The 26,504-nt window shown below is 39.2% G+C and overlaps 1 protein-coding gene across 4 annotated transcripts in view; it reads right to left on the bottom strand.

Moving 5' to 3' along the window:
• Nucleotides 1–26,504, bottom strand: part of LEF1 (lymphoid enhancer binding factor 1) — a 130,667-nt gene that overhangs the window by 34,617 nt on the left and 69,546 nt on the right. For 2 of the 4 annotated variants that reach the window (XM_042469988.1, XM_042469986.1), the window contains 4 exons: nt 20,590–20,722; nt 8,399–8,489; nt 3,779–3,862; nt 1,087–1,209 (listed from right to left, as the gene is read on the bottom strand). In XM_042469988.1, coding sequence (XP_042325922.1) covers nt 1,087–1,209; nt 3,779–3,862; nt 8,399–8,489; nt 20,590–20,722 — 431 coding nt within the window. The remainder of the gene's footprint in view (nt 1–1,086; nt 1,210–3,778; nt 3,863–8,398; nt 8,490–20,589; nt 20,723–26,504) is intronic. The other 2 variants (XM_042469990.1, XM_042469989.1) reach the window with 1 other exon arrangement.

Raw genomic sequence — 26,504 nt, 5'->3', positions numbered from 1 at the left:
GGTGGCATCTACTAAATATTTCCCATTAACTTATGACTAGCATCAAAAATAACATAAAAGGTAATACAGTAAACTTTTTTTTAGTTCTTTCCAAATATCGAAAGATGATTCATTTTTTCTGTCAAACAGGCATATGGATTCAGTTACTCGTTTTACAGGTATACCTCAGTTCATGAAGTAAGTGCGTTCCTGACCATTAGTTCTTTAGAAGAAAATTTGGTACAAGAGGCAGAAATAACAAGACTATGCCACAAAAACAGAAGAGCAGTTTAGCATGTAGTATATAGATCCCATTTTACCAAAATGTAGAAATACTGCATAAAATGTTCCAGCAATTTTTAAATTCCAAACTAAAAATGGGACCCAGATACCCTAAAGGTCCTACCTGTTTAGTATTTGGATGGGAGACCACTAATGAATACCATGGCTGTAAACTGGGGGGGGGGGAGACACCTCTGGGTATTCCTTGCTTAAGAAAACCCTACAAAATTCATGGGGTCATCATAAATTGCATACACAACAATATGTACATGTGAAATGAAACAAATCAGGGAAAGCTTACATAAGTAAAGAAATCATGCTGAATTCTTCTTGAGACCTTGTGATGGGATTTTTCAAAAATATATCTAGGAATGACTTTTTCTTTCACCAACCCCCACTTTTCTTAAATTTTCTCCTTCGGTGGCTGAATTTATAGATCTATATCTTTTTTTAAAACATTGACGGTAGCTAGTGAGGCAACCCTATCTGCTTTCTCTTTTCCACTCAATTTTGCTTTCTACAAGTAAGTAGTTAGGGATTCTGGAGGCAGCAACTGTTTACTTTGTCTGTTATAGGTAGGCACACACAGCAAGAGTAGAATGCCATTCTCTCCCAGTCAAAGTTTATTGCACCGTTTACTGCAGAAATGCTGCTGTAACCTGACACCAAACATCTCTGTGTTTCCAGCCCTCTTTCACTATCCTCCCAATATTGATATTGCTAAAAAAACACCTTGCTGCTAAAAAAAATCTTTTGGCATGCTTACACAATTCTCAGATATTAAAGATTAAGGATAAATTAAACACCAGAGGAAAACTAACTCACACATGCATTAAGTCACTGTCTGTGTGCGGATGTTCTTGTTTTACTTGAGGTGTTACGATTGCTGGGTGAGGGATTCCAGTTGTGTGGGGTCCTGGAGGACCGGGAATCATATGATGTGAAAACCTGCAAAAACAGAGAGTGCAGCTTTCTTCATAATGGCAACATGGACATAATACAGGATAATTATATGACTCAAGAGAACAATTAATTCACTTTCAGTCCACCACAACACACCAATGTGAGAAACAATTATTGGGCTTAAATTTGTGAATTATGAATAGAGTTTTTATCCTTCAATAATCAGTGGTGTAAAGATTTTGAAGGGTCTTACCATTTACAATCTCTATAAGTAATCCCCTTTAGCAAGTCCAAAGATGCAGGTGGTTGTACTGATCTAAAAAACTTTTAGTAATTTTCATCTGTACCAGGGAATACAGCTTTTCAACAGCCAGCCACCCCCAAATATTTTGGACAGCAACAGAGGAACTTATCACATGGGAGGCTAGGTGCCCAAATCCCGTGCAGAAACTGGATTTAAATTCCAAAAATATCCTGTGAAAGTGGGATCGTTTTCAGACATATCGGGGCCATTGATCATTAATCCAACATTAAACCGCACAGAAAGTGGAAAAAATCGGCTGCTTTTTTACGTTTGGGAAAATCCCTAAAGTAAAAAGTGGCTGGTTTTGTCCACTTTCTGTGCGGGTTAATGTTGGATTAGTGCTCAATGCCCCCGATATGTCTGAAAACGATCCAGCTTTTGTGAGATTTGTCCACTTTTTGTGCAGGTTAATTTCAGATTAATGCTCAATGCATCTGAAAGCAATCTCACTTTTGTGGATTTAAATCCTGTTTCTGCATGGGATTTGGCCAATTCCCTCCCGTCTGATAAACTCCAAAGACAGCTCATAACAACTGGAAAATCAGTACCCTTTGCAGTTACTGTGCAGAATGCAACTAAACTAAGTGGCAATAGGGCAGTCCAAGGGAGATGGCAGATAATGTTACAGTCCCTGTTAATTTTTTTTTTTAAAAAGCCCCTGGGATTTTGACCCAGTGAGTCAGGCTCCAATACTCCACTGTTTATAATCTAGGACAGACATCTTTATTTTCAGAATCCTCATCAGGAATCTGAAATTAGACACAGTGGAATGGAATGTGGACAATCATTTAAAAATCAAATGCCCATAACCAAGGGGAACACTGTTTTCACACAAGTATAAAATGAAGACATTCAGTTACCCATCACCAGCCAATAGAAAGATATGAATTGCCATGCAGAAAATCAAGAGCAGTTCAGTACAATCGTATTACCACTTTTATATAAAGAGTCAAATTCTAGTCTACCATCTTAGTTCCTGTAAGAAAGATTCTGGCCAAAATTATCTAGCTTTCTACAACTTATAAACGTGTGCGCTGACTCTCAGCTACATCAAAGAAAACCCCAAATAAAGCTAATTTTCCTATTATTCTGAAGAGATCTCAAACCTATGTTCTGGGATTTACATATGTATGATCCTATTGACATTCCAATCCATGTTTCATCAATATTGATCAAATGTTGAATTATAAATTCACAAGGACCACACCAAGGGTGGGTGGGTGGTGATTAGATGAAATGTATGAAATATCTAAAATGGAAGGGAATTACTGTTAGCAATCTGAATTTAGTTTTCTATTTGCCCTCTGTTTTCTCAGCTGCTGTGCCTGCATGAAATGCACTGATAACCAGTTGTATAATTTGTCAAGAAAGGTATACAGAAATGAGTATTACCTCCTCAAAAGCACACTAGAAACATTTTTATATTGGCTTGAACAAGTTGGCAATTTGTGATGAAATGTACCACTAACTAGGGGAATAAAAACAGGGATTAAATGAAAGCAGTGCATATAAAGAATTGGAATCCACACCTAAAAAGTGCCACTGAATGTTTGTATCTGTGTTTCCAATCTGCAAAATATCAAGAGGTCCACAGCAATCTTTGTGTTCACCAAGCATAGCATAGAGATCCCATGTTACCAAAGTGTAGAAACATTGCATAATAGAATGATGCAAAAGTATTCCATTGCCAAGTCCCAGTTAGTGTTACTTGCTTGCACTAACAATTGCACCCCATTCACACATCACCTTTACAGATATAACCATGTGTGCACAGCTTCTTTTGACTTTCCTTTAAGGTACATTTGGACTTGGAGATCCCTGTGGTGCTGTAAGGTGTAGAATATTTGTTGGAGTCAGGTGAGATAACTCTCGCCTTATTGAATACTTCGTATTCATATATGGTACAAAATGTCAAAATAAATTACTGTCACGTATTTTACTATGTTTATACCACACCCTTCTTCAATTAGAACTCAAAGCAGCATACTTAGGGTTCCCAAGATAGTACCATCCATTCAGGCAATGCTCAGGTCTAGACCTGTTTACTTATACTGCGGCTTCTGTATCACATGCCTTCAGACCACGGCGATGGCTATATGCTGAAATTAAGTATCATGTGATGAAAACAAGCTGTGTATACACAGTAACATACACACATTTTCTTATATACAAATGCATTTTAGCTGATTGGGGGTGGGGGGGGGAGAAGCAAGCAGAGGCAGATACCAGGATACAAGCAGAAGAGCAAATGGATCCTCTAATTCCAGCAGTTACTTCTCAGCCAGTCAGCCATCCCACACCTACACCTACCTTGACATGGAGGTGTCGACTGAAAGTGAGGATGGGTAGGGCTGCCTGAATCCACTTGAGATGGGATATACAGGCTGACCTTGCCTGAGGTCACAGAAAAAAGGAACCCATCAATAATGCTGTAATAGAAGTGAACCTGCCTTTTAAGCAAACACCAAAGATGTGAAAATCTAGGGTACCAATGAAAGTATATTCTGTTTTCATTCAAATGATTTCCTGCCTGTGTTTCAGAGAAAAGTCACCACCACACATTTCTTTTTGAATGAGAAAATCTACCTTCTTCTGTGAAATAAATTAGATGCAACTAAAATTTAGTTTGTGATAAGGGATATAGTAATAGCTATTTGTTTGTCAAAGGAAATTTGGAGAACTAGTTCCTAAAGGACTTATTAATCAGCACCTCAAGGTATTACAGAGTAGGCATGACATAGAGTATCTGCATTCCACTCTTATTGCAGTTTGAAACCTCTTTGAAACTGCCATGGCTCTATCCTACAGTTTCCTGGGATTTGTGTTTTGTTGAGGTATTTCAAATTCTCTGCTCAAGATGTCTAATTTGGCAGTTCATGGGAGTGTAATAGAGCTATTTAAGTGTAATAGAGTAATATTTAAGGGATGTGGTGGCTTAGTGGTTAAGACACCAATCCTGATGACTGTAAGATCAGCAGGTTGGCAGTTCAAGGACCCAGTGCTGCACTAGTTCCAGCTTCTGCCAACCTAGCAGTTCGAAAGCATGCAAATGCAAGTAGATAAATAGGTACTACTTTGGTGGGAAGGTAACACTGTTCGGTACAGTCATGTTGGCCACATGACCACTGTAGTAGTCCTCAGACAACACTGGCTGTTTGGCTTAGTAACAGAGATAAGCACTACCCCCTACAGTCGGTTATGATTAGACATTCATGTCAAGGGACTACCTTTACCTTTGCCTTTAATAGAGCTATTGAGCAAAGATTTCTAAGTACCTCACCAAATTATGGGACTCCATAGGATGAAGCCGTAACACCTAAAGTGGTTTACTGCTAATTGCTCTTAAGTCAGCTTTGACTTATGAATGAGAACCCTCCAAAATACCCTAATAATAATAATAATAATAATAATAATAATAATAACAACAGCCCTGCTATTCCTTGATTCAGTCTATCAACGTGTAATGCAGTCTTCCTCTTTTCGTACTGTCTTCCATCTTACAAAACATTATAATATCTCCCATTAAATCATGTTCTCTCCTGATACACCAGAAATAAAATAGACTCAGTTTAGTCATTCTGGCTTTCGGGTAGTGTTGAAGATTAATTTGCAAGTAGGCTCATTATTAGACTGCTATAACTATCCATTACAGAGTCAAAGTGCTATAAAAATTATACCAGTCTGCATAGCCTTGATAGGCTAACCGTTCAACCAAAACCAAGGAATGTTTGTCATTCACTCTGCTAATGTACAAAAAAATAGAATGGGTTGTACTGCATACTACTGAAAAATTCAAATCATATCACATGTGGAGAACACAAACATTTCAATAAAACCATTGCAGCAGATATATTTGAGAAGATGATGAAAGCCAAAGTTCTCTGAAACCACAACCTGAGAAGAATTATCCTTGCTTTGCACACCCCCCCCCCCAGTCTGAAAGATCAGCTACTGAAACATCCCATCAACACCAACTCACTTTCTTAGGGGACCCAATTCTGTAAATGCTAACAGGACTGGAACAGACAGGCCAAAATAAATCTGCTTCAGGTCACTTTGAAGGTATGCTGTTTCAATGACACACACATCTTGAGAGGCCAGAACCTGTACCAAAGCTACACTCCAATTCTTAGGACTGGAGCATGGCTTTGGCATGGTTTCTGGCCTCGCAGGATGCATGTATCATTTAAACATCATAGCTCCAAAGTGACCCAAAGCAGCTTTATTTTGGCCTGTCTGTTCAGGCCCATTGTTTCTAGGGGCAGACCAAGTTGATTCCTACTCCAAGTCTATTCCCATCAGCAGTGATTCCAGAATGTGGTGGGAAGTTTGACTGCACTTCCTCCCAAACTGGAAGATGCAGGAAAAGTGAAGTGAAAAATTCTCATAGGCTCCATCTGAGATCCTTGGGTTCTCTATATAGAATTGAAAAGATAACACTTTTAAAGCAATGGATTCTCTGTTAGATTTGGTGCTCTGACAAATGGTCAGAGTTACTACTTTCTGGAGCCAATCATGAATGACATTGCCTTGCTATTTATCTTCCATGTCTGACTATGTTCTTCTGCAGCAGTAGCACTTGGAGGACAGAAGATGTCCTTTTCCAGCAATACTGAGAGTAAAAATTCCAGAGTAGCAGGGAGATAGTAAGGACAGAGATAACAGCAATTTGTTCAAACACACAAACGGGCATGATACACTGAAATTCCTCAAATGCATTGATTGGCGTGCATCAAGGACACTAGTAACAGCAGCAGTAAATCCCTTGGCAACTCAGATTGATTTATTAGCTTGATAAGAGGCCTTTTGTGTTCTCCCCCCACCCACCCGCTCCCATAAATGATCTTGTTGGCTGCATTACTCTTCCCCGGACTACTGAAGCAAAGCTTTTCTGAATTTAATCTGAAAAAACTATGACAGTCATCATTTTGCTTTTCATTTTCATGCAAAGATGGTAAGGTTTAAAGGGACCTATGCATGGATCAATACTTAAAGATGGGTGTGTTCATACAATGCTGAACACACACAAAAATGAATCCTGAAAGAAAAAGAGCACCAAAAACAAAAACTCTTTCGTCTGAAGTTCCAGTCTTCTTCAGAATGCCATATCCCACTAGCACAAATTGATTGCTTCAAATACTTTGAACTTTTTCTGCTTAGTTTACATTGTCTTTTCCTCCAGCTTGCATTTGATGCAACTTCTGAGCAGGATTTAACACACTTAAGTAGCAAAGTTCAGAGAGAATAATTGATCTACCCTTGAAAGACTGCGCTCAATTCTATTCAAGCAGTGCTATTGATTGACAGATTTAATGTTTTAAGGAATTGGCATTTCCAAAGCTGCTGGCCCTTTATTATGCTCACCATGACAGTCTTCACACTTAAACAGAGCTCTGTCCATGTATAGTAGGGAGAGCCAATGCATGGGATGGGGTGGGTGGGAGAGTTGAAACCAAAAATATCAATCCTATAGCACATTTTTTAGCTACAGCAAGCAGAGAACACAATCTTGATTTGTTTGCATTGTTTCTTGACTTACTTTCTGAGCAGAAAGCAAACAAAAACCAACACACCTCAAAAACCTTAAGAAAAAGTTTGAAAGAAATGACAATACTTTGAGTGGAAATCAAAACCACAATAAATCCTTCTGTAGTGGAAAAGCACCAGTGCAATAAAAGAGAATGGGAATAAACACAGTCTACTCTTTTAATCTTAAGGTTTAATTATAAGGGCATTTTGAATTTTCAGGGATTTTTGGCATATGAAGTCATTTACTGTTATTTTCTAAAACATTCATATAAACCTGACTCACAGATTAGCACCCAGTCCAACAAAGTATACAGCTGTGTATTGACAATGTTATAATTTCCACCATGAAAACCCCCAAACTAAGAGCAGCAGCCCCTAAAGCAGGGCTGAGTCACAGGGCCCTTCATATAGCATTGGACTACTGCTCCCACATTGACTGGGACTGCTGGGAATTGGCAATCTGACATCTAGATCTCCATAGTTACTAGTTAATTAATGTCCAAAAAAATCTGTTTTAGAATCCGTTTTATTTCTTTTCTTTTTCTTTTTCTCACTCTTTCACTAGGTTGCAATATAACTAACCACATGATTAGGAAATTAAATATTTTGAAATGTAAAGAAATTGTAAATTCTTTTAAAATGTAAACAAAATGTAAATTCACACAATCACTCTGCCAACAACAAGCTTTTAGCTTTTACTTAGTTATGAACTTGATAAATGGGTTTTACATACTACCACAAATCTTGAAATGGGCTAACTATTACCACTTTAGTACTTTGTTTAAGATGACCAATCTGCTCCACAGACAGCGTGAAAGCAACCAAATGAATGGAACATAGTGGTGTGAAGACAATCTGTAAATTCTAAGTGTATCTTACTTACTTGTTCCAGTCCTGAACTCTACAAATATTCAGGGCAAAGGTCTGGTGAGCCCTTCATCAAATAAACTGCATGAAAACTACACTCATACCAGATCTTACAGCAGAGGCAGGCAAAATATACCCCTTCAGATGTTCTGAGAATGCAACTCCCATCAGCCCTTGCCAGTACAGCCAGTGGCGAGAAATGCTGGGAATTGTTGCAGTCCACTACCTGGGGAGAGGACACACTTTGTATACCCACAGAGATAGCTATGAAGTTTAAGAATTATACACCACAGAACATCACTTTTCTAAAGTCTAACTATTGACTTGCAAAGCCATTTATCTCTATACCCAAAATTTGTTAGTTTTGTCCAGTTGCCAGTTCCTTATCTAATAATGTAAATACTATATTTCAAGAATAGTAATCACACATAAAAAATACTTCTGAAGCCAAGAAAGACCACAATTGTTTGAAGAAGCACATAGCAACTACACAAGCACACACAAGAATGCTCAGAAGCAATAGGAGATTCTTACCAGCCAAGAGGTGGAGTTATCTGTCCAACACTGCCAGGAGATAAGGGATAGAAAGTGGGGATATCAGGACCGGGAGGATGCCTGGACATGCCTGTTAAAGAGTATAGAGAGAGAGCTGCAATTTTATCCGGCACAACATAAAATAATAAGAATTCAGCACAGTATATATTATAAAATTGAGCTTGCTTCATGCTTGGCACTTAGAAAAAAACAACCCTCCATGATATAGGTTAATTCATTGACCCCAGGCTATGAATAAGGATGGGAATGATTGGTGTTCCACTCACTTGAAGGATCAAGTGCATAGCTTGAGATATTCCACGCTGGACCATGAAGGCATGCCCCCACAAAGACCTTTGGGGTCTGGTGTGGCTACTGCTATGCCAGAACATGAAGGCAGCATCACCGCAGCAGCCACTGCTACTGGGGGCAGCGGCAGTGACTCAGCCTCTGGACGACCCATGCTGGGTGAGCAGGAAAACACCCTTTCCCACTAGCCCAGTAACTATGCCAGTCCCTCCAGGAAAATGTGTACATAAATATGGATTAATTTCATTTGTGCACTGGGTGCAGTTTTACAACCCAATACAGAATTGGGATGGGATGAGAATACCTGTGGGAAGTTGACAAACTCACTGACAACAAGACTTAGAGATTTGCAGGTAGCTGTGAATGCTTAAATCTTTACTCTTTTTCTGACAGACAACTCCCCATATTTTACAGGAAAGGGATAACTACTGATGAGATAAATGAGACCTGACTCATTCACAGGCATGCAGAAGGTGCAAAGAAACAATTTCTTGAGAGCTAGTGTGGCATAGTGGTTTGTGTATTGGCCTATGACTCTGGGTACTAGGGTTCAATTCCCAGCTTGGCCATGAAACCCACTGGGTGAACTTGGGAAAGTCACACTGTCTCAGCCTCAAGTGGATGGCAATGGCAAACCCCCCCCCCCCCAAAACATGCTCAGAAAACCCCAGGATAGGATTGCCTTAGGGCAATAAGTCAGAAACTACTGGAAGGCAAACAACAACAACAACAACAACAACAACAACAAAAACAATTTCTTAGCTGCTGCTGTTGGAACTAATTTTTATACCTGTTTTTTGCTATAAAAGGGTGTTCCCACCAGCAAGGAAAGTCCTAAGGCAAGAAGGTGATTTAAGACTGAGCTTCAAAGGTAGCTGTCATGGCTCAGACTCACTAGATCCCCAACTACCTTAGGTTGGCTCCACTTACTTATGGTGGCTCTTGATTCTTACAATACAAATTAGTGCAACTTTTTCTGTTTTCCTCTTTTTACAGAACAGGTTAAAAGGGGATCACTCAGTGGAAGTCACATTCCTAGGCACTATCCTTTGTAATTAAATTTATGTCATCACATGCCACATTACTGATTTCTGCAGGCATGGCTGTGAATAATCAGCAATTCTGTGTAGCAGTTTAAGGCCCAAATAGGTTTGCAAGGCATTCAGAATAAAGTCACATTAAATGGCAGAATCTCTTGGTTCCTAGGGTTGCCAATTGCTTCTTATGCCTCAGTATGGAACTTGGGGCAGACCCTTATCCTTTATGATTTCACAGGAATGATTTCTAGTGATGTCATGGATTTCATGCAAGAAAAATTTGGAAGGTGAGCCAGAATGATTTCTGGGTCCAGTGACTGTGGAAATGGGCATGATGACAATCTGGGTGAATGAGTCCAGATCTAAGTAAAACTGAGCTAATCAGGTAATATGGCAATCAGGGTGGGGTGGGGATAAATTTTTAGTAGCTGCAGTGAAGCAAATACCATCCAGTAGCTACAGCAGCTACTATTTCCCCCCACAAAGGCTCACTTCTTCTGTAGTCTTACCTACAGAACACACAACATATCCATTTTTCCAAGTACTACAATACTTCCACCAGCTCTAGGCCCTCTGACACTGATGCAAGAACTTCTTCAATAAGAAACCTCATGAAACATTATATGGGTGTCTGACTTGCTCCAAACTCTACAATGGATCCAGGTACATGTACCCACAATTTCCTAACCCAACTCTCCTCATGCCTAGATTTTTGGTGCACTGCTATTGTAGAGGCACAATGCAAACATGTTTGATTGAGCCAGAGAACCTTAGTGTCAGCTGAGAATGAGTGCAGGTGCTCAGGCTTTAAAGTCACCTCATATCTTGCTTCTCACACAGAAGAATCATATTTTCTCACACAGAATAATCACATAAAATAATCAGATTTTGTCCTGCTCATTTTATCTGAGCGTTTTCTTCCCACCTGGAGAGGTACAGTAATTCTCTGAGATGTCAACTAGCATGCTAAGATCTGGCAACACTAGTTGGTTTTGCTTTCTCCCATGTCTGGATTTTGTGCAATTTTGTAAATTCTGATTTTTAAAAAAGGAACTGAAAATCTGATTAACTTCTGATCAAAAATGAAATTCTTACCCATTCCTAGTAGATTCACTTATAATAAAAGTAAAAGGATCATGTAAAATATGATACCAATTCTTAGAAACTTGGGGCCTTTTCATTTTGTGCTCTAGAGGAACAGCAGCTGCAACAAGGTCTTATGGCACCTCTTAGTCCAGCCAATTTATTGTGGCATCAGCTTTTATGAATCAAAATCCACTAGGTTGGATGTATGACTCTCTCAGAGGGTAAGTACAAAGTAAAGGAAGGTATATCTGTGTATCAGCACATCTATACTGTACATCAAAATCAAAGCCAAATAGTCAAGATGTACAAGAGATGACAGTAGATGCATCACAGTATCATTAAAAAAACAACCCTAAACCCCCACAAATGAATTCAATCTGATTGCATCAGAATGAGTGTGACCTGACTAGCATTCATTGGTAATAAATAGCCATAGCAAGATCAAACAAACACATAATAGGGACAATTACTTTCCACAGTGAATTAGCTGCTCCCAAGATTTGCTGAGACCAAATTCCAGAAACTTATTAATAATTCTAAACTAAGTGGCTTTACATTTGAATCTATGTTTGACTGTGGTGACCTTGTGGTGTCCTACAATATCCCAGGGACACAGGAGTGCCCGTCCTTAACATGTGTTCATATTTTTAATGCCTGCTTTGGGTCATTTTGCCTTATTACATTACATTGGAGACAATATTTATCTAGCCTACAAGAATGGTAGAAGGCATTATCAGTAAAAAAAATGCTCTTATGGTACCAAAGAATATTAGCCATATCCTAACATGCTCATTCATCTGCCCATGTTCTGACATATCATTTTTACCTGATGTGGTATAGTACAGTTTGCCTTCCACAACAGTGGTCTAGCTATCCATAGATAGCCCTGCCCCATATACGTCAATGGCAATGTGTGAACTTAGCTGCACTGATGCGGATGTGTGCATGTCACCATCCACAGATGGATTCAAGATCCCATGATATTTCATAGCCAACTGGTGGTGGAAGCAACCCCCTGCTGATATGGAGAACCAACTGTATACAGCAATGCTGGGCAAAGTGTGACCCTGGCACTACAGCAGGCTTGCCAAGGTTGATGTGTGACCCCACAGATTGCCCTATTTATGTAAAATGGAAAAAAAGAGTGGATTGCCTTTTCTTAAGGCTTCAAGGAACAGAAATTCACCATTAAAATGAGTTGCAGCCCACATGTGCCATTTAACATTTTAAAATGCTAGTCCACCCCCCCCCCCCCCCCCCCCCAAAAACCCCACAAGTGGACTTGAATCTTTCAATTCATTTTTCTTTTCTTGGCATTTTTGGTGGCTTGTGTGCACTAGTGAGCACCAGAGAGAAAAGTCCTCTCTGCTGCATTTGCTCATGGGTTGGCAGTGGTGGCATCCAAGTGTCTAGTTTTCTCTGTTGGTAGTACAAAATTGTGGGATACACATAACCTGCTGTGTACTTCCTACCCTTAACTGCATGAAGGGTATTGTCCGATCAGCAGTTCCATGAAAGATTAACTGTCAGTCCAGACAGGTTTTGTAGAATTCATGTGGACAACTTCATTATGTGAAGGCAATAAAATGTCTTTTGTCCCATCTGAGATGCTAATATATTTTGTATGCATGAGATTACAAAATAGGGAATGCAATTTTCCAGTAATCTCAATCTGAGTGCAAAACTCTATGTGTCATGCCCTGCCTCCAGGATCCAGACATGTCCTCTGAGAGTCTGAAGAAGGTTAAGAACCCACAGGACTGCAGCTACTCCAGCAGCCCCTGGAGGTAAGCTTGAAGCCTGTACTAGAACTGAGTTCCCAAGGGCAAAGTTTCCCTCCACCTGAGCCAGATGTACCAGTGTCTATTTCCACAGAGAGACAGCAGGAAAAAGGGAAACAACAGCATTCTCTGCAGTAAAGTAGGAGGCAGGCTGCTAACAAGTAGCACCTGTGAGATCCAGACAGGCTATAAATATCCCAGCATCTCCCTCGGTCCAGTATGGTCAACAACCATCCATCATGAATCCAAGACGCCTTGCTGTTGCCTGGTACTCTGCTTGGATCTAGACTACTCTTTTGGGTTTTCTCTTTGAACCTGCTGTATTGGACTGACTGGTATCTCATGATGAACCTGGACTGGATTATACAACCACTGCTTTTGCTACAAACAACTTGGTGAGATATGTTCCCTTCTCTCTTCCTCTCAGTGCTTGAAATGCTGTAACTCTGGACTGACAGTTTGGCTCATCTCCCATGAGCAAAACAGGACACTATGCAAAACTCCAGTCTTTAGAGAACCTTTCAGGAATGATCCAGAACTGATTAAAATCTGCTATGAAAGCAGGAATAGACAATTAAAACACTCCCAACAGGGCCATCCATCCTCTGTTTAAAAACCTCCAAAGAAAGAGACTCCACCACATTCTGAGGCAGCATATTCTACTAACAAACAGCTCTTACTGTCAGGAAGTTCTTCCTAATGTTTAGGTGGAATCTAAACATTAGGAACATGATCAGTTCACAAAGTGACTCATCACAAGTTTGGTGGTTTCCAGACATTTCACCATTTTGGTTGCCCTCTTTGGCCACATCCTTCTTGAATTATGATGCCCAGAACCGGACACAATATTCCAGGTGATGTCTGATCAAAGCAGAATAGAGTGGCACTATTATTTCCCTCAATCTAGAGACTATACTCTTATTGATGCAGCCTATGATCATATTTCCAATCATCTCAACCATGCCAATACCATGGCATCTTCCTTTTGATTAGAAAAGCAAAGTGCAACATAATATACAGGGCTATTTTAGAAACTCTTGCTAAGTACAAAGAAGATTGGCATCATATATAAGAATCCAATTTTTATCTATTTGATATTCTCCTAATATATGGTGCCCAAAGAATTCATTCTTAATCTTCACCTGTTTGTTATATAGGATTGCTTATCAGATTGGATTCTGTATTCATTTGTGATCTGCATGGTATTGTGAGACACTAATCACCCTATTTGTACTGTTTGGCCTTGAAATATAAATAAGTAAATATTTCAATTTCCTTCCCTCTTTATTATGACTCTACACACACACGCACGCACGCATGCACACACACACACACACACACACACACACACACACACACACACACATTTTGTGACTGCTTCATGAATCTGGTGGAATAGGCTCTTGCCCAGAAAAGCTTATGCCACAAGACTCGAGGTTTACACATTTCATGGTTTTCACTCTGATTTGAGAAGAGAAAGAGAAAGAAGGTTACACAGCCCATAAATGATAAAATAGTAGTATCAGGGAAAGCTTAGGAGATTTTTCCGTCTCTTAAAATTCCATTGAAAATAACTCTTGAAAAACTGTTTAGAAATGAAACATGTGAGGAGGGGCTTAGGGAAGAGGAAAGCAGCAGTTCCAAATAGGCAGCAGACCAGACTTATTAGATTAGGTAAATTGCTGCTTGTACATTTTCTGCGGTTCCCTCGTGATTCACAGATTTTGGAAACTTGCTACCACAGAGGATCGGTGGTTAATTAAGAATCATTTTCAGGCCTGTAATGGTCACACTTGATATGATTCATTTGGTTTCTGATTGTCACTCCAGCTCCAGTTAAGCTTCTCATCAAGTTGACTCTTGTGGACACCAAGGTCAGGCTTTTGTACTGGTTAGTATTTTTGTAGTGGGGTAAAGATGTCCCGCTGGAAATGATCTATCAACCCACATCCCCAAGAATATAAAAATGCAACAAACCCTTTAAAAACCACCTCAAGGATTAAAGCTAATCTTAGTCCCAGATGAGCCCAGTGGTTTTCACGGTCTACCTAAATCTCATACCCCCAAGGAGGCATACAGAATTATGGTCACAGAGACCATTAAGCCACTGATTTATTTAGTCCATTAGAGAAGTAGTGAAGCAAGAATCATAGGTCTCATTTTGCATGTAAAGTCCTCTGTTCTAAATGAGAAGAGGTACAAGTGAGGGAGTCATTTTGAAAGTCTCACTCCATGACAAAATTCAGCAAGAAGCTGCAGCATGACCAGACAAAGGGTCACCCAATGCTTGTTTATCCCCAAGTAGCACCCATTGCTATATGCACCCTACATTTCTGAAAGACTGTATCTTCCTTTATGAGCCAGTCTGACTCTTAAAATACCTGGTGAAGAATTGTTTTTTTTCTGTTCTGCCACAGAGTCTGGAAAAGTGGGGAAAGTACAGTGTTGATTTTGACTGGTCCGGAAAGAGGGTAAGGAGGGGCAGGAGAGAAAGTGGATCCTTTGTGGTGGTGGCAGCTAACATTTGACTGAAAGTGAAAGGCCTTTCAAAATGAGGAGGATGCAAAATCTGGCAAAATGGAGAAGACAGTGTTGCTTTTGACTGGTTGGGAGGGAAAGTGAGGAGGCAGTGGTGGGAGAGAAAATAGATCTTCTGCTGTGAAGTTGAAAGCTTTCATGGGTAGATCTGCTTTTTTAATGGGTTTTCAGGCTATGGGACCATGTTCTAGAAGAGTTTAATCCTGACGTTTCGCCACCATCTGTGGCTGGCAACTTCAAAGAATGCTGGCATGGAAGAGAGTTGTATATATATTGTGTGACCCTGGGTAGAGAGTGATTTCCATGTTACCCTGTGTATTGTTCTGTTGTTGATGGCAGGGCCACAGGGTGGGAGGTTATGCAAAGAGGCTCTGCCATCAACAACAGAAAAATACACAGATTAACATCGAAATCACTTCCTACCCAGGGTCACACAGCATATATACATATCCAACTCTTTTCCATGACAGCATTCTCTGAAAATGCCAGCCACAGATGGTGGCAAAACATTAGGAATAAACTCTTCTAGAACATCACCACATAGACCAAAAAACCCACAAAAAACTATGGATGCTGACCATGAAAGACTTCGACTTCAGATCTTCTGTGGTTGCTAATATCACACTGAAAGGGGAAGGTCTTTGGAAATGTTGGGGAGGTGATGTGTTGCAAGGTTTCAAAGCTAGGTATGGCTGATGCTCTTGGTGGGAGATTACTCTGAAAATTCATGTTTGGGGGTGCTAACCTATTCACAGTTTTTCCACTTTTTCAGGTGTCCTCTGCCCCAAATCCTACAAAGGTGGAGAGGCAACTATATATTTAAGATTCAAGATTCAGATTTTCTTTAGAAACATAAAGTTTGTGCACTGTCTCATATCTATGCCAAGTACAAATACATTTTAAGATATTCACTGACCAGAATGTTACTTATTTTCTTAATTTCTACTCTTTTCCTACCCTAGATTTTAGCTGTTTTTAGAAATTTCAGAAATTATAATAGAAACATGCCTTATAATAAAAACAGTCTTTCCACCCTCTATCATGTCCACTTTCATATTTTATTATTCATTGAGGCTGTCCAATGACCTAGCAACCACTGAATTTGCCATGACATTGAAGTGACAGACAGCAGTGGTAACCTCCACCCTCACATTTCTTTTGAAAACATGGCACAATGAGACCACATGTCTTGTTCTAAAGCAAAATCATATGCCCAAACATCTTCTGGAATCTATGTAGATTGCCAAGAATTGCAAGGTATGTGTATCCACACACACATACCTTGCAATTCTTGGGAATCTACATAGATTCCAGAAGATGTTTGGACATATGATTTTGCTTTAGAACAAGACATTCAGAAACACAACTTGGCTGATTTGGCCCTGACCATAGTATATGTAGTAGACAGTGACATCTGTCTGTCTATCTATCTATCTATCTATCTATCTATCTATCTATCTATCTATCTATCACATATACTATGGCCAGGGGCCAAATCAGCCAAGTTGTGTTTCTGAATTTCTAATAAGCCAGACTAGCAATAGTTAACACTTTAGTCATCTACAAGCAATGAAATATGAACACATACCTACATTTTACACCTGGATACCTCATATTTTATAACAATTATGAAGCAGGGCTTTTTAAAAACATGGAAGTTTAGTTTGAGACTCAGTTAGTAGTCCCAAATGAACTACTTTTATTAATTGCTGAATCCTAAGTCTACACCTATGTCAGTCCTACTGATTCAATAGGTCTATTCTAGTTGGGCTAAGAATTAGACGTAGGCCAAAATTTGTACAGGCAACAAAAAGAACATATACACATAGTAATAACAAAAATCATTATTTAAGATAAAAAGAAAAGTCCCTTAATTCTTACAGAGCAATAAATCCCACAATGGAACTTCTTCTAGGCAAATGTGTGTAGGAATGCAGCCTTAGTCTATTTGGGCAAACTTCTGCTACAATTATGGAATTAAACCTAAAGGATAAGCTTGTTAACCATTGGGATGTTTAAGCTTTGTAGAGGAATTATGGTGAAAACTACATGCATTTGTGCTCACTGTAATGGATTAGAAATCTGAAGCGCTTTCACATAGTCAAACAGGAACTACTGCACCATAATAGCTTTCTAAAAATGGGATCCCATGCATATTGCACTTTAGTATGTTTATACATATGCATAATTTCCCATAATTTTAATCAAACCCCTATTGTTTAGAACAGTGGCTGAACAATGCAGCACCTTCTGATTTTTCTGATGCGCTTTTTAAAAAAAACAAAAAAACTTTAAAAGGATACTTGAAAGAATGTCATTGGCATGCCAAATCCAACCTTACTACTTATTAGATTAGGTAAATTGCTGCTTGTACATTTTCTGTGGTTCCCTCGTGATTCACAGATTTTGGAAACTTGCTACCACAGATAAACAAATGCTGTTTAAAAAAACAGTAACCCTGTAACAATTGTCCTCTTAGTTCATGTTGGACTTACTGTATATACATATCAGTGCAAACAACATATGCTTGAATTGGTTAGTATCAGAATGCACTCAGTGAAAAACCTCTTTCTTTGTAGGTTTTTAAACAGAGGCTGGATGGCCATCTGTCAGGAGTACTTAGATTGTGAATTCCTGCATGGCAGGGGGTTGGAATGGGTGGCCCTTGTGGTCTCTTCCAAGTTTATGATTCTATGGATCTAAGGAAGTTACATAAGTGCTGACTTGCCAGATTCCCCTGATTCAATAGGTCAACACTACTTGGAATGGGCAATTCATCCCTATTTTGTTCTGCCTTCTGGGCAGTTGCATCTCAGACTCCCTAATGGAGTGGAATCAGGAGACATCGTGATGATGCATTGTAATATGGGAGCATGGAAGCAGGAAGTTGTTGGCATATAAACCATCTCCATTCCCAGATGTAGGCCACAGAGTGTATTTTGCAGGACATGCCACGGAAATGAAAGATCAATGAGCTAATGGGTCTTAACCATCTGATTTCTCTTAAGCATATAGTTTGGTTAATGTTTTAATGTGATATTTTCTAAATGATTTACTAGTAAAATGAAAGTTGGTGTGAGGGAGGAGAGGAAGTTTTATGTTATCAGAATACTGTATGTATGCCAGGAGAGAGCAACCCCTTTTTAATCTGTCAGGAATGACATATGGGTGATGCGTGGGTCTGAACCAGGTGATAGGTAGGGACAGAAGCAAAAGTATGAGAGGGCCTTTTTCTCTTTCTGAACTCGCCTTATCTCCCTTCATGCCAGTGATGCAACAGATAACATGCTGGAGGCCTGAACTGATTCTTAGCTCAGGGATTTTAAAGTTATGTGGGGGACCACACGAAATCAACCAAAGGCCACATATGATCTTAGACACTTCAGTTGCCCACCCATGACATGTTACATCACATTCAGATTTGCTCAGTCATTAAGAATTATTGATTGGTTTCAACAGGTCTTTTGGAGCCAAGCTGTTTCATTTCTCACCCGCTGCACCTACAGAGTAAGAATTACAGTAAATAAGCAACTCAAGAAGCCCAAAATACATCCAGGTTCACTTGGGCCTTTTGCCCACTGTATAGTCAGCTGACCAGCACTACAGAGCGCAAACTGTTAAAATGGTGGCTAGGAGTCCTCAATTATGTGAAGTCATTGCAGAAAACAAAAAGTTTTATATCAGCATTTGAAAAGATATAAGACGAATGTTGCCAAAGGGATAACTAGCAACACAATAACCCCCCTCAGCATTAATTAATAACCATTGAGATTTCAACAGAAATTACATCTAGTGCAAAGTGGCTAATTTCTGCTTTTCCCCAGCCAGTTACAGATACCAGAGTTAAGATTAGAAATGTTGATAAGAAAGAAAATACTGGCGTTCTGAGAACCAAATTTAAGAAACAAAAGCTTCTTTCAAGAAACAAAGCCTATTCAGAGCTTTAAGACATAACATGGTTAGTATTAAGTAAATAGTAATAAGAGAGTGGCAAGACTCCACTGCCGTTAATCCTATCTGGTACAGTATTTGAAAACAAGCATGTCTAGTGCAGTGATACTTCAGAAGCTCTGCACTGCATTTTTAATATGGCAGGGGGCACCAAGGACTTTTACTGAGGCCCTTATCACAGGTGAAACTGGAACTCTAATCCAAAGCCCTTCCATGGCCCTTCTGTAGCGGGAGTGAAGCAGAGTCACTTCGAATCCAAGGCAATTCACGTGATGAATTATCACATGTGAAGAACGAAATTGTGGCCATTCCTGAGTTAAAGTGGAGCGAGTGCAAATTGAATTACCACACCGGTACATACCATGTGGGTTAAATGATTCAAATTGGGACCCTTGTGCATGCGCAGTGGGGGTCTGAATGCCTTGTGATCCTTTGCACTTCCAGGGTGAAGAAGGGGGTCACTTCCTGGTTCCAGTTTCACATGAATGCTAGCCTCACGTGAATGACAGCTTCATGTTTCCTCTTCCCTTCTATTTTATTCTAGTTTTACTCAATTTACTCTAGAATGTGTCCTGAGTCCTCCACCTTCTTCCTGCGAATGTATACAGTTTCCCTTATTTTTCATGCTCCCTAAAATACCACCTCCCTGAATCCAATCCACTCTCCTTCCCTTTGTAACAGTTGCCTTCTCTTAGGTTGCATCCGCACTGGTGAAATAATCCAGTTTGACTCCACTTTAACTGTCCTGGCTCAGTGCTATGGAATTCTGGGAGTTGGAGTTTATTGTGGGGTCCTTGGCTCGAGGCTATGGAATTCTGGGAGTTGGAGTTTGTTGCTCACCCCCAGCCTCCGATGGCCCCCTCCGTTGCTCCCATCTCTCCCCCCAGCCTCCTGGTTCATTCCCTTCATCCCTGTCAGCTACATCCAAATGTTGTTCTTGAAGGAGCACCGGAAGCAAATGGGGCAAAATTGCAGCGCAGCATCATGGGAAATGTGGGGCCTTGGAGGTTTGTGGGGGTGTGCTGGGACGGAAGCAAAGTTGCATTCCACACCAGACCAATTCAGAGTGAAATCAAAGTGAACTTAGAAGCAATTTTTGTGAATTTGCTTGTTACCAAATTCACCAAAATGAGGAGTCACTTTGGATTGACTGCGGAAGCACCTCGGAACAACCCACCCCCCATAGAAAGCAATCGTGTGAGATAATACATCATGTTTTAGTGTGAATCCACATGGCTGGACCCACAGTAGCTTCAGATCAGAGCTGCAAAACCCTCCGTGTGATTAGGCTCTGAGTTTGTCAAGTCAAATTAATCAGGTAGAAATATGTGTCAGGAAAATGGAGGCATTTGACTTCTTGATCAAGCAATGTTTTAGGAGAGTATTAAAATTGTACTGTTCTCTTAGCTCCACAGGGCTTAGAGTACAGCATGGATGGCTATTTTATTAACAACTTTTTCAATCACTGTAATAAATGATGGTCTCTCACCTTGTTTTGAGTTGACGTCTGAGGGAAGGTGTGAAGGATGTGTCCCTGGAGAAAAGTGCTCATCGCTGTAGGTGATAAGTGGGGTGAGAGGGTGAACTGCATGAGAAGGCTGCACCACTGGTACTTTGTTTGACTGCAAACAAAAGCAAAGAACATGAGTAACAATGTCGTTTGTGTTTTCAGATTAATTTTTAAAGTCCTGATTTAAATAGTGCCTGGCTTTAACAGAGTGACCTTTATATGAGAAATATAATTTCAATGTCTCTCTGACTCACAGAGAGACACAGACACACAGACACCTCTTTAGCTTTTGGCATATCTCAATTTTTCCAATTTGTTTCTCACAGATCTGTGCATGAAACCTACTAGCCACATAGAATAGCCCATGCCTTTTCCATCTGGGACTATCTGCAACTGGTGGCACAGTGGTTAAATGCCAGTACTGCAGCCACTCACTCACAAACCAGAAGGTTGTGAGTTCAATACTAGCCAGTGGCTCAAGGTTGACTCAGCCTAGCATCCTTCTGAGGTCACTAAAATGAGCACCCAGCTTGTTAGGGGGAGGGGCAATTAGCTTACAGTTGTAAACCACTTGGAGACTGCTTAGTGTGATATGAAGTAGTATATAAGTGAAACTGCTATTGTCATACAGTAATTTACTGTATATAGTCATGTATAAGTCTAGAAATTTTAGTAAAAAACATTAACCCCAAAAACCTGAGTCGACTTATCCATGGGTCAATGTAAGTACCATACCCTAACTCTTACCCAAAAAAGGAACCAGCCTCTGATAAAAGGCAAGAGCTTGATCGGTCTTGGAAGCACTGATTCCTCTCTATTCTCTCATCCATCCTGCCTTTAATGTGAGCACAGTGATGTCTGCTTGAATTTTGTAAGCTGTTTGGCATTGTTTCCCTTTGCTGCATTCTTTACATCCTTTTTTACATGCCCCTAAGTTTTACCCTCGACTTATCCGCAGGTCATATCAAAAGCCCTAATTTTGGCCCCAAAATCTGTCCTCGACTTCTACATGAGGTTGACTTATAGCTGAGTGTATACAGTATATGTTCTTAATATTCCACTATCCGGGATTGAAAAAGCAAGGTAAGATTGTTTTGGGGCGACATACAGAATTAGTGTCTTTAATAACAGTTTTATTTAATTATTTTAACTTTTGTAAATTAATATTTTGGGGAATCTTTTTTAAATTATTGCAAGCCACCTTGAATCCCATTCTGTGAGAAAAGCAGGACATAAATTCAATAAATAAATAAATAAAATTGGTCAGAATACACTTATTTCACATGAGAGAAGACTAGTGGCTTCATTGCTATGTGTAGTAATATATCCATAAACAGTAGGAAGAAACATGATAGCCACTAAACTGCAACAGTAAGGTACAAGAAGAAAGCAGTCACTCATTGCAAACAAGTATTTGCAAGGATACAACAAGTCAGACATGCAGTCAAGGATTCTGAAACGTTTCCTGACTGGAACAGAGCCTGTAAAAGTTACTTTTTTGGATAACTCATAAAATACACCATCCAACAAATCTGCAGGCCATGTAAAGAAGATAGGAAGGATGGTATCTGAGAATTTTAATCCAAAGAAAACCCACCCAAAAACTTTTGATGGGACCAAATGAGCCTTTGTTTAGAGCATCAATTTTCTTAAATCTGGCCTCACAAACTTTTTGGCCTTAATCATAGGAATACTTAAATCTCAGTAGAGTTATCTGATATCAGTATGTAACGCTTACATTCATGGGTATGTTTCTGAAGTCCTAAAGGTATTCAACACTGGAGAACAATAACATGACAAGGTATTAGCAGACTTACAAACTTTACAAATTACAAGAACATGTATATTATATATGTTATAAAATTCAGACTGCTACTTTATGTGATCAGTAATTGTGCTAGGAAACTGCTACCCACATCTGTATCTCTGCCTTTGTATCTTCAGTTTGCCCAAAGACCTAGGTCCAAAACACACTGCAGAAACAATCCAGTTTGAGACCACTTTAACTGCCCCTTGCTCAATGCTAGGAAATTCTGGGAAGTGTAGTGTTGTGAAACATTTACTTTCTCGGTCAGAGAGCTCTGGTGCCATAATAAACTAGTTACCAGGATTACCTACCACTGATCCAGGGCAGTTAAATCAGTCTCAAACTGCATTATTTCTGCAGTGTGTTTTGGACCTTAGTCTCCAAAGCAAAACAAAATAAAAAGCCTAACCCATTTCTAATCTTGCCTTTATGTTCCGGCTTTTCAAATATTTAGAGAAGGTATGTTCAAAACTACAATACCTTCTCAGAGGCTGGAAATGTTTGGGGTGGGGGTTGGACTATATAATTCAGAATTGCTCAGCCATGGCCTTGCTTAGATTCTGGAAACAGAGCCCAAAGGGATACATTTCATCAGCTGTGACTACTATGTACATTAAAAACCATTCCCTGTACTACTTCAACAGTTTCATCTAAATCTTCCCACCCATTCCATTTAGTTTCCTTTTTGTTTTTGTTTTTTTGTGCCTTCATGTCTTTCCAACCTTAAAGTGAACCTATCAAGATCTGGCAAGATCTGTTCAGGGGGAGTGTGGTACTGGCTTTCTCTAAGGCTGAGAAAATATGATTTGTCCAAGGTCACCTTGGTCACATCGTGGTCTCCCAGAATCCTAGTGCAGCACTGAAATCTTTTTAACTGAAGTATTAAAGAGCCATACTGAACTTTTGTGTAAGGAGAAGAAAGTTTATTTCATACAAAACCAGCAACATCAACAACACTTTGCTTCAGAAATTATCATCTTTGTCTGAATAATGGCTGCTTCTATCAAAACAGTCTTATCTGAAGTGTTAAGAAAAATAGAGCTCACACAACAATATCAGTATGTGATTAAAAATAAACAGTATATTATTTAAAATTGAGTAATTTTGTTGCTAGAGAAGCTCCTTTTTTTTACATTCTATGCAAAACATGAAAATATTTCAAATTCATTTGCATTGTTACAGATACACCACCATAGCTAAATTTTCTCCTTTTCTATAAATGGGCTATACTATCAAGAAGTAAATGCAATTTTTCTATCTGATAGACTCAGAGTAGAATCCCCTTCAGCATTTTTTTTGAGGGGGGGGGTCACAAATATAAAACCATGGCAGCAAATGGATATATTGGAAATGGGGGAGGGGGTTCACACCAAAATGCAGAGATCAAGTATTTAATACAAAACTAAAAGAAAGGTTTCTTAACTGACTGACTTTTATTTGAATGTGAACAAGATTTTTTTAAAAAAAATGGCCATATGTATGGCACAACACCAGAGACTTGCCTCTGTGTAAAACATCTGTCTAGTTTAAAATTAATAAAAACAAAGACAGTGTCATATTTTCTACCTACTTCTTTTTTTATTCTGCATACTTTCCCTTGTTTTCAGAGCACCACCTTAAGGAACCTGCATTAGCAAGTGCTATCATCTTAATGTCTGACCTATCCCTCCAGTCATATAGCTCAGAATCTTCTGCATGAATTTTTGCTAAATTATGCTATCCTTGCTCTCCTCTTAATTTTACGGTTTTCAACACAGATTTGCTTTCCTGTGGGAAGGAGATAAGAACCTGAGGATTTTAATTTAAGCTTTGGCCTTGTCTTATATTTTGCAAGAGGGAGAGAGTGTGTGAGCAGGGGAGAAAAAGCAGTGCTACTCATAGGTGTTTTAAAAGCCAACAAGCATTAGGTCTATTATTTGTGACCAAATAATAAAAGCACTGTGAATTTCCCTTAAGATATATGAATTGGTTTCTCAGAAAGACAGCTCTAAACTGCCATGCATCTTCCTTTTTTTTAAAACAGACAAATTGGACACTACTTTCCAGATTATCTGCCTCAGTTTTCAAAGAAGACATCTATGAGCACTGGATTAATATGAATACTAATACTTTAAAAACAAAGAAACAAGTCAGAAAAATGTGGAGGTTATCAAAGATACATCTAGTAACTTTTTCCATTGAAACATTGTCATATAATTAAAAGCAGCAAACTGGGGAGCATGGGCTCATTCCAGGCCCCTATTTGTTGCGTGCCTCCAACTCATTTTTCGATTTATGGTGATCATATAGCAAAACCAACTCATTTTTCAATTTATGGTGACCATATAGCAAAACCTATCATGGGGTTTTCTTGGCACAACTTGTTTAGAGGGGGTTTGCCCTTGCCTTTCTCTGAGGCTGAGAAAGTGTGATTTGCCCAGTGGGTTTTCATTGCTGAATGGGGATTCAAACCCTGGTCTCCCCAAAGGTATCCATATATATATATATATATATATATATATATATATATATATGCGCACACGCACACACACGCACACACACACACACACACACTGAATATAATATATTGCAATTGTTTTCTTAGGCATGAGGTGACACCCCAACAAAAGGACTCTTCTACCTTTTCTCCTTTGCATAAATAGTAAAATTCTTCATTTATCCCCTTTGGCTGGCTGTCTTGACTCATGCAGTTCTGAGGTGTGCAATAGGAATAAACTGCTAGAGCTTCTGTTAATGACCATAATAGGAAAGAGCAAATTCAAGTCTCTGTCCATGTTTTGTGCCAGGCATTAGGTTATATATAACCAATGTTGCTGATCTCTTTTTAATTCAAATGTATATTCCCCTTCTAAAACTGACTTTTAAATGAGGGGCATATGCATTATAGATAAACTGAATTAATAATATGCATAATTATGCATTTGTGAATGCAAACTTGCCAATTAAATCTACAGGGTATTCCTTCCCATCTTCAGTCCAGATGTTTTGGATTACAACCTGCCAGATGCTTGTGGCTACAGCATCAACCCCAGGCCATACTGGATGTGGCTAATGGGAATGGTAGTCCAAAATGCCTGGTGAGTACCAAGTGGGGAAAGTGTAGCTGTTAAGTTTGAATGCATAATTATATAGTTATGTATTATGTATTAATAAATGTACCTGTTACTATTACCGAATACTACATTACTGTTGCTGTTGTATGCCTTTAAGTCATTTCCAATTTATGTCAACCCTAAGGTGAACTTATCACATGTTTTTATGATGGCTGAGACTTGGCTAAGGTCATCCAATGGATTTTAATGGCTGAATGGGCATTCAAACCCTGGTCTCTGGAGTTGTAGTCTAGCATTCAAACTACTATTTCATGCTGGTTATATTACTATGTTACTATTAACTATTACTATTGGTTATTAAGAACAACTACTACAGTTACAACTACAACCTGAAGATATAAACAGCACACCACTTGCTTTGGGCCTCCATTTCATCTCCTACTTTGCTATTTGATGTTTTTATTAGATCAACCTGTATTACAAACTATTTATTTTTAACACCAATATAAATACAATGGCAATAATAGCTGTTTGGGTAAATGGCAAAGTGAGGGGGAGAGTGAACATGTAGATAGACTGAAGCCTATCTACCTTGCCTCTTGCCTCTGGCAAGAACTTAACTCTGTTAAAAGGAAACTAGCATGAGTTTGCAAAACTGCACAAACTGAAAAACTTTTGAGATTTCAGATTTCACACATTTAAGAACATGATTTGAATTAATCCAAGTGTTTCAAGTATCTTCTGCCTAATATTACACTAAAAACAAATAAAGAAGAGTTTAAGCCTCTGTCTTTGTAGTTCCACTGCTGTCTTGCTGTGGATTGAATATGCAGTAAACATATTTAAATCAAGCATAGATAACTACATCAGTCTGAGGACAAATAAATGGCTACTCATCTCCTTACCATATGTCAAACTATTACCAACCAAGCAGTATATCTGTAATTGAATGCCTGCTAAAGGCATCATATAGGGATGGGATATTGCTGCAGTCCAGTGACTACCAAATATAAGAAAACAAACTCATACTGATT

Source organism: Sceloporus undulatus, chromosome 5, assembly GCF_019175285.1.
Source record: "Sceloporus undulatus isolate JIND9_A2432 ecotype Alabama chromosome 5, SceUnd_v1.1, whole genome shotgun sequence".
In the NCBI taxonomy this organism is placed as follows: domain Eukaryota; kingdom Metazoa; phylum Chordata; class Lepidosauria; order Squamata; family Phrynosomatidae; genus Sceloporus; species Sceloporus undulatus.
The sequence above is the reverse complement of the archived record's forward strand: the minus strand, read 5'-3'. Positions and strand labels throughout refer to the sequence as shown.